The sequence below is a fragment of the Orycteropus afer genome, unplaced genomic scaffold (assembly GCF_000298275.1).
Source record: "Orycteropus afer afer isolate SDZICR_OR568_19922 unplaced genomic scaffold, OryAfe1.0 scaffold00135, whole genome shotgun sequence".
Classification (NCBI taxonomy): Eukaryota; Metazoa; Chordata; class Mammalia; order Tubulidentata; family Orycteropodidae; genus Orycteropus; species Orycteropus afer.
This window is the reverse complement of record NW_006921722.1, coordinates 5,263,505-5,278,817: the sequence shown is the minus strand read 5'-3', so window position 1 is coordinate 5,278,817 and position 15,313 is coordinate 5,263,505. Positions and strand designations below refer to the sequence as shown.

The 15,313-nt window shown below is 42.7% G+C and overlaps 1 protein-coding gene across 1 annotated transcript in view; it reads left to right on the top strand.

The window, feature by feature from the left end:
* SLC22A3 (solute carrier family 22 member 3) overlaps nucleotides 1-15,313 on the top strand; it is a 142,831-nt gene that overhangs the window by 63,533 nt on the left and 63,985 nt on the right. The window contains exon 3 of the mRNA XM_007945283.1: nucleotides 13,332-13,435. Coding sequence (XP_007943474.1) covers nucleotides 13,332-13,435 — 104 coding nt within the window. The remainder of the gene's footprint in view (nucleotides 1-13,331; nucleotides 13,436-15,313) is intronic.

Genomic DNA, 15,313 nt, shown 5'->3' with positions numbered 1-15,313 from the left:
GGGCATCCCTGAGTTGTCTCTCCTCACCTGTAACCCTGGGGCTGACTGCTCTTCTGTCCGGGTTCCTGGCTTTTAATCCCCTTTCTCCTGCTCTTCTGGCCTGCTACTCTGGGTGGGCCTGAGTTGCCTCTCCTCACCTGTATCCCTGGGACTGACTGCTCTTCTGTCCGGGTTCCTGGCTTTTAATCCCCTTTCTCCTGCTCTTCCTGCCTGCTACTTTGGGCATCCTTGAGTTGTCTCTCCTCACCTGTAACCCTGGGGCTGACTGGTCTGATAGAACTGGTGAAACCCCTGATACTGTGGCCCTTAGACACCCCTCAACCCTGGAACTGAACCCACCCCTGGGGACCACCTTTCAGCCAAATAACAGACCGGCCTATAAAATGAATACTAACACTAAGGAGGAAAGTATTCCTCAGTACTGTCAAGAGATACAAGACCAAAATGGCAGCAATTGCCCCAAAACAAAGGTCAGCAGGCAAGAAGGGGCAGGAAAGAAGGAGAAATATAAACCAGTGACCCAGGGAGAGAGGTGAAGACAGCAGTTACACGGAGGGGATTGCAAACAATGTCAGGAAACAGAATGTGTATGAATTGCTGAATGGAAAACTAACTTGCTCAGTAAACTTTCACCCAAACTACAAGTTAAAAAGTTAAAAAAAAAAAAAATCCTTATGGATCACAACAGTCCACTCCACAGCCAATTATGTGGATGATGCAAGACCAGGCAGTGTCTGTTCCATTGTGCCTGGGGTTACCATGAGTTGGTGCCTACTCAGAGAACAACAACACTGTCTCCAAACATCAACTAGATGTGATAGAACTAATTTTTGCCTCTGTAAAATCCCAAAGTCTCTCTCTCCATGATAGATTAATTTGGCAGCTTCCTTTATCCAAACCAAAGTAACATAAAGGCAGCTAAAAAAATGATTGATTTTGAATTTTCAAAGATTTCTAAGGATAATTTCTGTGTGTTTGCTTTACCCTTTAGTGCTTACAATTATCAAACACTTGGCTAATTGTGACTGTGATTTCAGACACAAATCAGCCCCCACGTACAATGGCAATTAGAGTCACAGAAGAGAGGAGTTAGGATTCATACGAAGCAGCCCTGTTGTGCAGTGGTTGAAGCGCATGGCTGCCAACCAGAATGTCTGCAATTGGAACCTACCAGCTGTTCTGCAGGAGAATGTCTGCTTCCATAAAGATGATAGCCTTGGAAACCCTGTGGGACAGTTCTCCTCTGTCCTGTAGGGTCACTATGAGTCAGAACCCACTCAATGAAAGTGGGTTTGTTTGGAGTTTTGCTTCTGTAAAGATTATAGTCTCAGAAACCCTGTGGGACAGTTCTACTCTGTCCTCTAGGGGTGCTATGAGTCAGAATCGACTCAACAGAAGGGGATTTGGTTTGGGCTTTGCTTCTGTAAAGATAATAGTCTTGGAAACCCAATGGGGTAATTCTACTCTGTCCTATAGGGTGGCTATGACTCGATGGCAGTGGGTCTGGTTTTGGTATGACTCACACTATGCCCTTATAATTTCCCCTGATTTGTATCTCATTGCTTAGAACCTATACTTACAAATCATATGCGGATAAATGCATTTGAAATATATATGCTATGTCACCAGTAGTGGGTAAGGCATTTGGCTGCTAACCACAAGGTTGGTTGTTCAAATCCACCAGCTGCTCTGTGGGAGGAAGATGAGGCAATCTACTCCTATAGAGATTTGCAGCCTTGGAAACCCAAGGGAGGGGTCACTCTGAATCAGAATCTACTCTATGGCAGTGGAGTTTTTTGTTGGTTTAGTCTGTAAAATCTTCTTTCCAAAATGTTGAGTCATTTTTATATATGTATCATAATCTTTCAAAAGACTTTGTAACTCCTAATTATTTCAAGGAATTAGTATGATTTAAGGGATATGGAATCAATTCTAAGAATTTGTGATTATTTTAATGCAAATTGAAGCTAATCAACACAGCTTCACCATCTTATTTTGAAAACGTGGATGTTTTAAGCTCTATGGGAAGCAATGGATTTCTGTGGAACGTCCTCAGGCACGTTTTTAGGAGTTATGCAAGAGTTTTATGAAAGAATCTGTAATCCATATAAATCATCAAATTGCTTTTATATAACCTGTTTTTAAAATCTCTGTTTTGGAATAAGTTGGAATATGAGAAGTTCTACCAAATAAACTAGATTAATTTTATTGAAATTATCATTTAATTTTCTCACCCCAAAATGGATTTATTTTGCTTCATAGAGTTTTCAAGGCTGTGACCTTTCAAAAATAAGTCACCAGGCCTATCTTCCTCTGTTGTTGTCAGGTGTCACTGAGTCGATTCCGACTCATAGCGACCCTCTGTACAACAGAACAAAATGCTGCCCATCTGTGCACCATCCTCACAATCCTTGCTATACTTGAGCCCATCATTGCAGCCACTGTGTCAATCCATCCTGTTAAAGGTCTTCCCCTCTTTCGCTGACCCTCCACTTTACCAAGCTTGATATCCTTCTCCAGGGAATGGTCCCTTCTGACAACATGACCAAATTAGGTGAGATGAAGTCTGGCCATTCTCAGTTCCAAGGAGCATTCAGGCTGCACTCCTTCCAGAATAGATTTATTCATTCTTCTGGCAGTCCATGGCATTTTCAGTATTCTTCACCAACACCACAATTCAAATGCATCAACTCTTCTTCAGTCTTCCTTATTCATTGTCCAGCTTTCACATGCCTATGAGGTGACTGAAGATACCAGGAGGCACCTCTAGATGGGTTCAAACCACCAACTCTTTGATAAGTGAAAAAAAAAGGCATGAGGGCAGCAGCATCTGACCACCTCTAACTTCACAAAGGAGAGTCAGAATCCCCATCAGCAGCATCAGCCCAAGGCTGATTTCTACAAGGCAGAGGTCAGACGTGCCACCACCCTCTAACCTTTTTGCCAGTTCTGACACCAGCCGTCCTTCCCACGGCACTCCCTGCTTCTCTGCTGTGTTTGATTACTTGTTGCAGTGGCACACAGAACTCACAGACAGTACTTACAATTACTGGGTTTATTAGGGAAGCAACAGGTTACAATTCAGGACCAGAAAACAACTCAGGATACAGTTCTTCAGCCAGGAAAGCTTCTTCTCAGCCATGCTGAGGTGGCTTCTCTCTGGCCGCGGCCTCTGCCCTGCTTGGGACACTGTTACAAAGTTCTTTTAGCTTTGCCAGTAGGCACCCAAAGAGGTACCTCTACTCTGCCAGCAAGCCTCCTGTACAAGGCACTCAACTTTCTCACTCCATGGTCCAAGAAGTCCACCTCTCTGATCTCACCCCCACAAGGGTGCCATGTGCCTTGATTTACATTATTAGCAAGCTATCCAATCCCCTTGGTGGGCCACCAGCACCTTACATTCGCATAGTTCCACCCAGTCATCTGGAGGGAGTCACAAAGACCATGACTAGAGGAGCCATACTAAGTAATTCACTGCACCACAGTTAGTGGGTGAACTCTGGACCATTCGTACCTCCCAGGGACATCCTCCTATAACTGGACTCTATTTCAAAATTCTTATAGATTTAGCATCTCTTTTTATAGAAATATAATGGTGAAATAATAATTAGAAACAACGTAATCCCTTATTCAAAATAATGGATGAAATGAAACATTTACAACGATAGCCTAGAATTTTAAAAACTCACAAATCACATGTAGATTTTACAAAATAGCAGAAGAATATAACCTTGTCTTTGTGAAGTCTAGAGGAATACGCATACCTGTGGAACTGCAGGTGATGATCACAGTTTCTGGTCTTTTTCTTCTCATTTACATGTGGTGACCCTGTTACTTAAATAAAAAATAATTTTTTAAAAATACAAAAACTGTATTTTAAAAGTAAATTGCTATTTTTCCAACTTTTAAATCTGATGATACAGAATGATGATGTAGTAAAGCAGAGTTTTTGAGCCAGGAAATAGGAATATGTAGTCTGAGAAGCCAGAAGTTCATTTCAGAGACAAAGAAAAGCAGTGGGGAATTGGGACTTTCATGGAAAATTCAGGATATGTTATCACAGTTAAGGTGTCTAAGTTGTAACACTAACTGTAATAGTTATCTGTGAAGGTAGGTAACTCATCTCCAACTCAGTGGGTAAATCTTATCTATGTCTTGGAAAATGAAGGAATGGGATTTTATCAGGCAGAGACTGGAAATGATATTCCGAACAGAGAGGACGGCTGGAAACTCAGCAAGGTAAAAACAACTCAGATACAGACAGACATGCCCGCACAGCTGAAAGCTGAAAAGCAAAGGGTGATAAGATTGGAAACGTGTTGCAGCTTGGCGGGAAGGGCCTTGAGAGCTATAATGAAGAGGCTGGGCAACTATCAGAGATTTTAGTCAAAGGAAAGATCATTTCACTTCTGAGACCAAGGGGAAAAAAAGAGAGAGAGACATTTGTCCTTACGAGAAATTCAGGAGCTGTTATTATTCTAAGGTAGATTTTTCATTTGTAATGTTGGTAGTGGTGGTGGCTGTTGAGTTGGTTACTACTCATGGTGACCCCATGTGATGGTTAAGTTTCTGTGTCAACTTGGCTGGGCCTGGTTGAGTGGCTGGGGAGCCAGTGGTAGGTATCCCCCATGATGAGACTGGCAATCAACTCCATGGTGGGACCTACCACAAGCAGCTGAGTAGCTGCTTTAGGGATGTGGTCTGCTTCCCATATATAAGAAACAGCTTTGGGAAAGGTCCCTAACTTATGGCAAGCTTGGACCCTGCATGTAGCCGAGTCCTTGTTCAGCAGCCTGCTATACTCTGCTAACCTTGGGACTTACAATGAACTTAAATTAATGGCCTGCCATGTGGTTTGGTGACATTGGGACTGTGCTTTGTTACTTGTCAACCTTGGGTTTGTCAGCCTCAGCAGCTAGCAGCTGTCTGAGTGAAGAAATGCCTCTAGCTCCAGGGGCCGGAAGCAGGAGGCAGATCTGGACCCCAGGGCTGAGGGGCTTTCACCCAGCCCCTAGAGCCTGGCATTTTGAACTTGGACTTAAAGCCTCCAAGCTGTAAGAGAATGAACTCCTGTTTGTTAAGGCCATCCCATTTGTGGTATATTCTTGTTAGAGCGGCACTAGGGAACCAGAACACCCTGTGTATAACGGAATGAAACACTGCCCAGTCCTGCATCATCTTCACGATATGTTAGGGCCCATTGTTTGGCTGTTGTATCAATCCATCTCATTGATAATAGGTACCCCTTATTAGCCAAGATACTATCACAGTGAAACCTGTGAGAGCCAGCACTTGACAGGACCTGCCCTGTTTTTCCTGCTCTTGAAAGTTACCTGCCTTTGACAGGCTTCAGCCCCACCACTCTTCCATTGCTCATTTTACTGGACAGTATTTGAGTTTTGCTTCTCTGACAAGTTTCTGCCTTTCACAGGTTTTATTGTAGCATCTATTTTCAACCATCATTTTTCTAATCTTCTGGAAAGATGAATCAGAACATCTATTCTGTGTGATGTGTTGAGGTCAACAGCAAAGAGAGCACCAGGCATAGACTCGGAAGCTCCAGCCTTGGATGTGGTGATAGGACCACTTTCTTTCTGTTTACCATGAATTGACTGGAAGGGGGGCAATTTTTGACATTGAAAATAGAAATGGACATATTGCTAACAGTTTTTAATAAAAGAAAACTTGCATTTTAGTATTGTTTTGAAGTCTGAAACCTCAAGTAATTTTTAAATAAAAGTGGAAAAGGTCAATATTATCCTGTAGGTATTTTGTTGTAAGAGCCAAAATATACTGATTCCCAATTTTATGGAATTTGATTTGTCTTGGGAAAAGAAAAGAAAAACCAAATTCAGGGATTCATTTATTAACTGAGTCATCCCTCAACCTGTGTACAGCTTGGGTGGCAGAAAGCTGGAGCCCTAATGGGTGAAGATGTCAGAGGACAGAACCCAAAGCCAGAAGACCAGCTGGATATTAAAAAACCAGTCACTGTTGCTTCAGCTCCGACTCATGGTGACCCTCTCTGTGTCAGAGTTGATCTCTGCTCCACAGGGTTTCCAGGGGCTGGTTTTGCAGGAGTAGGTCATCAGGCCTTTCTTCCAAGGTGCCTCTGGATGGACTTGAACCACCTAGGTTCTGGTTAGCAGCTCATCACGTTTGTACCACCCAGGGACTCCCGTCACTGCAGTCAAATACCGTGATGTCTTCTAATCTTAGAATCTCGTGCGTGAGTTTGTCCAAGAGGCCGAACTATACTTCCAGGGAAAATACAGCTGCTACCCATCACAGTGAGGAGCAGGGAAAGGCCCCAAGCTAAGTTTCTAAGGCTTCTGTATTATGTCTTACTTTTGATCTTGATATCTTGGAGACATTTTCTTACTCTAGTTTTAAGGATAATTTGGAAATCGTAACTTTAACATATATCTAACAATAATTTGTCCCAAAACTTTATTATTATAACTTAGCATCGTGTCCATTTTGGATTTTAACAACTAGGCAAAGCTGGGAAAAGGCCTTGGTTGAAGATGCTTCAAAAGTCCTGGATAAGGCCGGGGTTGCCTGCATTCTCTGCCAAGTGAAGCAGTGTCATGTCCAGCATTACACAAACAGCTTGTTGAGTCCTTTATCAGATTGGCTTTCTGTTCATGCCAAAGAGAGTCATCTCTTTGTAGAGAAGTGACTTTGAAGATTAATAAGTAACAGACTGGGTACACATGGGTTTATGAACCTTGAAAACAATGTTAATGTCATTGTGTGTGTATACTTTGGAAGAAAACAGAAGATACCTCACTTGTTGTTGACAGACTGCCTTAGCAATAAGACATCAACTCTTCCATCTTGGACAGAGGATTAAGCAGATTCGTGGTGGTTCATAGACCTTCCCTTTGATGAGAGATTGGTTTTAGGATTCCCTAAGAAGTAAAAGAAGCTTCTAAGCCAAAGACCCAAACCAGCTCTGACTCATGGCAACCGAGCATGGCAGAGCAGAACTGGCCTCCAGAGGGTTGGTTCTCAGGGCTGGTTTTTTGATAAGAGACCAGCCACCAGGCCTTTCCCCCGAGGTCCCTGTGAGTAGATTCCAACCACCATCACTCAGCAACTGAGCCATTGCTTGTGCCACCCAAGGGCCCCCAAAATAAGCTTCTTGTGTTTAATTTTGGCAAAGAGCCTCAGCCAGTGCTCCCAGCTTCAGTGCCCGCTGATCTCTCTTGAAATCTGAAACGTGTGTACAAGGCCCGAGCAAGTGAGCATTGGAGCTGTTGGGGCAGCAGATGGGAGGATGGAGCTGGACGGTGAGTAGGAGGCCCCAGGCCCAGGCGCAGTGGTGGCCCCTGACTGCATGATGCAGAGTCAGACCTGTACCATGAACGTCTGCAGTGCTTTCTGCCCTGGAGACATAAGTGCTTACGTTTGGTGCATTTTTTCAAAGGTATAGACATGTCATTTGTTTAAATTAAATGTATTTTGCACTTTTGGAAGATGGCAGGACCCCAGCTATAAAAAGAGAAACCAGGCTGGTTTTATCAGCAAAGGGGGATTTAATAAAAGGGTTTGGATTTTAAGTGTTCTGTTGCCAATGGTTAACGTGCTTGGCTGCTGACCATAAGATTGGAGGTTCACATCCAGCCAGAAGCACCTCAGAAGAAAAGCCTGGTGGTCTACTTCTGAAAAGTCAGCCATTGGAAATCCTACAGAGCACAGCTCTACTCTGACACATGAGTCAGAATCAAGAGCACAGCTCTACTCTGACACACGAGTTGGAATCAAGTTGACAGCAATGCTTTGGTTTGGTTTAGCAGAGGCAGAGGAGCAAGGGGGAAAGTTCAGGAAGAACAGCTGGGGCAGAGCCTCTGGGCAGTCACCCTGTCCTGGGGAATGGCCTGTACAGAGCCTGCGACCATCAACAGGTTACCCTGGAGCCTGCCTTCCTCTCTGTGCACGTGTTGACCTGGGCTGGTTGAATCACTTGCTGACTCCTCTTCATGGGTTCCTAGGGCTGCCATCATAAATTTCTGCAAACCCAGTGTTTGTTGAATCCCTCACAGTTCTGGAGGCTGTGAGTTGAAAATCGAGGTGTCAGCCACGTCGGTTCCTTCGGAGGACTCTGAGGGAGAATCTGTTCCATGCTTCTCCCCTGGTTTCTCGTGATGGCCAGGCCAATGCTCCTTGGTGGTCCTGGGCTCATGGGTGCGTCACTCCAGTCCCCGCTGCCCTCTTGACATGTCTGTCTTCTGTCTGTCTTTCTCTGTGTCTCTCTTCATTTCTATGACACCTATCATACTGGGGTAGGACCCACCTTAGTCCAGTATGCCCTCCTGCTAACTGATAATAATATGACCTTATTTCCAAGCAAGGTCATGTTCAGGGCAGGTAGGACATCAACAAGGCATTTTGGAGGATACAGTTCAAACCTGCCTCTTGCAGCCACCGCTGTGGTCACTGCTATCATTGGGGCTAGGGCTGCTGCCTGTCCGGAAGCAGAATGCTTCTACCTTCTTCCTGCCATCTGACCTCCCACTGGCCACACCAAAGTACAACCCAGCTGGCAAAGGAGGCTGGGAAATGGAGTTTCTGTGACTAGCCCGTGGGATACAGAGGTGAGCACACAGGGGCAGACAGTGTCTGGCCCAGGAGCTGTCATGGTTCTTTAGAAAATGTTACGGTGTCATAGCACTTTAATCATGTAGACATTTAGTTTAAACTAATTTTAACATGAAGTATGATAAAAATCCTTTTTGGCTATTTCTCTTGTGAGAGAGTAAAAAGATAACCAGTTTTATATTAAAGAAAATGTGTGGGTGGAAAAAGTATTGGAAGGACATTTTAATCCATGCAATTCCAAAACTGAGAAAATTCATTAAAAAGGCAGTTCTCACTGGAATCACAAGAGAAGGTCCTGGACAGAGAGAGAGAATAAATGCGGAACAGAATTCAGAATCATAAAAAAGCCAGACTTACCTGTCTGATAGCGATTGATGGAACTCCTGAGGCTACGACCCTTAGCCACCCTTCAAGCCTGGAATGGAACACACTTCCAGGGATCACCTGTCAGCCAAACAATAGGCCAAACAGACGAGACCAACAGGGCAGTACTTGCCCAGAAGGCCAGAAAGGTGGGTGCATGAAGATGGGAACCAGGGAGGAAGTGGAAGAGTGCTGTTACATCAAAAGGATTGCAACCAATGTCATGAAACAAGATGTGTTTAAATTGTTGAATGGGAAACTAATTTGCTCTGCAAACCTTCATCAAAACCACAATAAAATGTTAGGGGGAAAAAAAAGAGAGAGAGATGTTACTCTACTGTGCTGGGTCATGGGTGAAAAGTATTCATGCATTTTAGCCTCTGGTAGTGAACTCAACTTTTGAAGTCCAGCTGAGTGAAGTAAATTCTGCTCTTTGGGTTTGTATATGTGACACTGGTTAATTCTTTTCTGAAGCAAGACGTTATGTTTTCTCTGGTAGTTAAATGGCCTGTTTGCTTTCTGAGATTTTGTGTGCTTTTATTCTATGTGTATTCAAAAAAAAAAAAAAAAACAAAACCTCACTGCCATCAAGTCAATTCAACTCATAGAGACCCCTTCTTGGGTTTCCGAGGTGGTATCACTACAGAAGTAGATTGCCCAGTCTTCCCTCCGAGGAGTGGCTGGTGGGTTTGAGCTGACAGCTGTCTGGTTAGCAGTCACATGCCTTAGGTACTATGCCACCAGACTGCCTCATCTACATAAAAATATTCTATACACATAGAATAAATTCGTGTTATTATTCTATGTGTATTGAATATTTGTAGGTAGATGAGGTGGTCTGCTTCTGTAAAGATCTGCGCCCTTGGCAACTCTGTGGGGCACACCTGTTCTGTCCTCTAGGGTTGCCGTGAGTGCAAATCAACTTGATGGTAATGGGTTTGGTTTTTGGTTTTTGAGAAACTAATATCTAAATTGATGCTAAAACACCTAAATTACCAAGATTACTTAAATTACCAAGATTACCTAAATTACCAAGATTACCTAAATTACTACCACTGTGCATATATGTAAAGTGTTTTTGTCTTTATTGTCAATTAATGTTCTCCACAACTCTGTGAATGGGCTGGCTGCTCCTATCCCCAATTTTTTTTTTTTTTTAATCTCTGTTAAGTGACAGGTCATTTGCTGTAGAAATCAGACAAGAAGTTGGTTTTTCTGAACACATAGGACTGTTTAGTATGTATGAGGCTGCTCTTAACTGCTGTTCCAATGACATTCATTTTTACTTCCTATGAGTCTCAGACAGTGGGCTTCAGGCTATGAGAACACACCATTGGAGGTAAGGAAAGACCATCCATGGGCCCCAGGGGCCTGGATATTTTTCAGAGAAGCCGTTTTCAGATCCTCGACTTGCACAGGTCCTTTTTCCCAAGGCAGATCTGCCTGAGATTCCGCCTGTGATGAGGACGCAGGCTCCACTTCATAACTGTCCTTTTACTTTACACAGGGCATCAGACCTGTCCGCCATCTTACTATGATGTCCTGACATGGGGTCTCTAAACCTGTGAAGCACCAAACAATGGGGCAAATTGAAGTATGGGTCTTCATAGTAAGAGAGTAACATAGAATTGAGTACAGTGGTAGTTTCATGGTAGAATTCTCACCTCCCATGTGGAAGAACTGGGTCCAAACACCAGCCAATGCACCTCAGGTGCAGCCTCCATGTGTCTGTCATGGAGGCTGTGTGTTGCTCTGATGCTAAACAGGTTTCAGTGGAGCTTCCAGACTAAGATAGACTAGGAAGAAAGGCCTGGTGATCTAATTCTGAAAATCAGCCATTGAGGATCTTATAGATCACAGTGGTCCAGTCCACAACCAACCATGGGGCTGGCACAGGTCCCAGCAACATCGCCTCCCTTGGTGCATGGGGTTGCCATGAGTTGGGGACTGACTTGACGCCAACTGACAACAACAACAATTGAGAAAGAAAGGAAATGACTCCAGTGTCTTGATTAAACAGTGTTTGTAAGTCTGATGGTTTCCAATTATTATTATTATTATTTACAGCAAAATTGTAGAAGGACTTAAATGATGTATTAATGGAAAATAAAACATAATTTCTGATGATAGATCACTATGTGACTCTTGGCATCTAACTGAGAAGGAGGTCACAGAATTGAGTAACAGGGCTGTAACAAAACTTTTCCCTTGCCCATTAATTTATCTAGGCAGAGAAGGTTTCTTGGCATCTAAATTTATGAAAATGAAAACCAGGAATAGAACTGATATTGATACTGAGCTATAAATCATTGTAGTAATAAGTAACATTCATCCACAGATTACATGGAATAACTGGAAACAGCCAACTTCTCTAACATTCTTCTAGAACTGTAAGAGTTCGTTTTCAACCACATTTCACTCCTGTGTAATAATTATTTATCAAAATTCATGTGTTGTTATCGATTGTCCTGAAATAACTGTAATTATAACCCAATCAGAAAAAAAATCTAATATTTAGAGACTATGTTCACAGGAAACTTTTAAATAATTACGTGTCTATTTCTATACATAATTTCTTGCACATAGACAGGCCTATGATGAGATAATGGATAAAATATTTTGTACCTCAAATGTATTACATTTAGATAAAAGTATATGGAAATGAAATATGAGCTCAAAGACAAGAACGATGAATGTGAAGTTTTACACTGTTCAGAACTTGTTTTCATGGATGGTTGCTGTCGTTACTTGCCATTGGGTTGGGTCCAGCTCATGGTGACCTTCCGTGTAACAGAACAAAATGCTGTCCAGTACTGCCTCTTCTCTGTGACCTTTGATCTATTTCAGCCCATTGTTGAGACCATTGTGTCAGTCCATCTCATTGAAATTTTCTCCCATTCTCACTGACCTTTCACTTTACCAAACGTGGTGTCCTTTTCTCAGGATTGGTCTTTCCTATTGCGTTGTCCAAAGTGAGACAAAGTCTCACCATCCACGCTTCTAAGGAACATTCTGATTATAGTTCTTCTAAGACTACTTTGTTCATTCCTCTGGCAGTCCATGCTATATTCAATATTTTTCTCCAATTTTGCATCAGTTCTTCTTCTGTCTTCCTTTTGCATTGCCCACCTTTTGCATGCATATGAAGAGACTGAAAAGACTATGACTTGGGTCAGGTATACTTTGGTATCAAATTGCTATGGCTTTAGACTCTAGTGGATGCATTTAAAAGAATGATGAAACAACACTTTAAAAATACTGGACCAAAAAAAAACACTGGAAGAAGCTCTCATGTGAGCTGAAGGCAGGGGGCTCCTGCCAGGTGCCCACCACCAGCAGGCAACCAACTCAGGGTGGCCCAGTCCCTGTATGCAAGTACAGCTACCTACCTACCTACTGGAACTGTGTTATTTTACTTATAAAAATAAGTTGTGCATGTTATAATGGCACATTTTATTAGTAGTATCTTGTTGTTGTTGTTGTTTGTGAATACTTAAAGATTTACAAACTTCTTTGGGAATTGAGGGAAAAAAATACTGGGCATTACATCCTTTGCTGTTATTTAAACTTATAATGAAAATTTTTGTATGTCAATGTAAAAATGTGTCTGCAAGAGGATACATTCTAAAAGGGGACCAGTTTTGCTGATCTGATAGAGCCTGGTGGAACCACTGAGAGTATGGCCCCTTCAAGTCTGTCATTGAACCCACACCTGTGGCTTCCAGCCAAGCAAAAGACAGGCATAGGAGTTGAACATTTACCTGAGGTAGATATACTCCTTGGAGAGAACAATCATGGGAGAAAGAAGGGCTGTTTATGCACAGGGAGATAGCTCAGGGGGCAGGTGTGCGTGGAGGGATGGACACAGGGAAGAGGTAACTATGGGGAGGAAGTGGGAGGGAAGCTGTTGTATTGTGGTAAATTGTGGTTAATGTCATGAGACAAAGTGTATGGGAACTGCTGTATGGGAAGTGAATTTGCTCTGTAAATTTTCACCCAAATCACAAAATGAAAAAAAGAAAGAAAGAAAAAAAGAGGATACATTTTCAAATCCACATAAGGAGTATATAAAAACCAAAAACAAATGCTCTGCCATGGAGTTGGATCCGACTCATAGTGACTCCGCCTTGGGTTTCCAAGGCGATATCACTAGGGATGTAGATTGCCTAACCTTCCTTCCCAGGAGTAGTGGGTGGGTTTGAACCGTCAACCTTTTTGTTAGCAAAATGCCTTAGGCACTATGCCACCAGAATTCCCGAGGAGTATATAAGTAGAAATATTTAAAGATCATTGGGCTACCCAAAAGACATGGTGTTTTAGGGCAAAAATTTCAGTACGTCCATGTCTGCTTTCTGTTTTCCCAGTTTAACCTGGTGTGTGTCAATGCTTGGATGCTGGACTTCACTCAAGCCATCCTGAACCTCGGCTTCCTTGCTGGAGCATTCACCTTAGGCTATGCAGCAGACAGGTGTGTATGAACATGTCAACATGTTGTACATCACGATAATCCATGTCGTCTTAGTTATCCCATGCTACTCTGCCAGAAACAACCCAAGTGTGTGATTTTAATTAATAGAAACTCATTTTTATCACAATGCAGGAGGCTAGAAGTTTGAATTCAGGGCATCGGCTCTAGGGGATGGCTCTGTTAGCTCTGGGGGACAGTCCTTACCTCAGCTTCTCTAGCATTCTTGGCATTCCTGGGAGAGCTCCGCGTGGTGTCTGTCTACCCCCTTCGAGCTAGCTTGCTTCTGTGCCTGTCTTTTCCTATATCTCTAAGTGGTTAGGTTGAAGACACACCCTGGACTTACACAGCCTTATAACATAACAAGGAAAACCCTATTCTCAAATGGCATTACATCAACAGGTATAGGGATTTGAATTCTAACATATTTTGAGGGAAAATACATGGAGGTGAAAATGATTTATGCTAAATATTAGGAACAATATTTTGTTAAATTTATCTCATTTTTCTTCTTTCTGTTCCCCACACTCTTGTCTGATATGAGTTTCTTCCTCATCCTTTTGTGTCTAATACTCTTTCCTCCTTTTCCCCCCTTTTATCTGTGTCTTTTTCTACTGTTTCTACTTAGAGTCCTTGCGAAATTTATTTTACTTTCTTAATTTCTTCCACCACATATCACTTTCTCTACAAACTGACTACATTTGAAATTGAGACATGCATTTTAAATATCTATTTGTTTAATTTGGTTTTTATTCCTACTGCTTCAAAAATTAGATTTTCTTCTGCATTTTTTCTCTTACACAATCAATAACCATATCTCCAGACCAAATTAACTCAGCTCAAGGAAGGAGATTTCCCCTTCTTTGTCCTAGGGCTGGGTTAAGCATCGACCTCATAGGTGATTTGATGCTTTGGGGGGGGGGGGAGCCCTAGAGGAAGACAGATCCATGAGTAGGTAATTCCGCCTCAGGCCTGGGCTGACCATCTTTCAGCCTCCTTTCTTCTCCTATATCTGTGATTTACATCCTTGAAAGAGCCGTATATCCGTGAGAGGACAGTGTAGGAAGGGCAGAGATTGGATAAGAATCCTAGATCAGGTAAGGCTGTGCCATCTCCTCTCCACTGACTAAAGAAAGATGCTGTGTATGTGTGTGTGTGTGTGTGTCAGAGATTGGATAAGAATCCTAGATCAGGTAAGGCTGTGCCATCTCCTCTCCACTGACTAAAGAAAGATGCTGTGTATGTGTGTGTGTGTGTGTGTGTGTTGTGGAAAAGTCTATGGAAAATGTCATAGACAAATCTCTTAAAGGTCAATGATGGCAACCTTCACCAGCCAGTAATTGATACAATTATACTGAGCCAGTTAACATCAGACTCTCAGAAGAGTTCCTAACTATTCAAAAATAGTGTAAATGGTAAAAATAAAAATGCAAAAGTTGAGAATAATTAACGTGGGTTTTGAACTGCATATAGTTTTCACATTGGTACTCCGTTTGGCCCTTGCTACAGCCTCGCTGTGTAAGAAGAGGAAAAACCAAGACAGACAAAACCTAAGTGTCTTAGTTTCTCAGTGCAGCCGTAACAGAAATATACAAGTGGGGGCATGGGGTGTTTTGACAAACAGAGATTTATTTTCTCACAGTTGAGGAGGCTAGAAGTCCAAATTCAGGCCACCAGCTCTGGGAGAAGTTTCTCTCTGTCCTCTCTGGGAGGAGGTCCTTGTCTCTTTTCAGCTTCTCTTCCTCGGTTCCTGGCCATCTCCTCGTGGCGTCAGTCTTTCCCTTATTCTTGCTTGCCTGGTTCTGGCCTATCTGCTCCTATTATATCTCAAAAGTGATTGGCTTAAAAGATGGAAACAACCTAGGTGTCCATCAACTGAGG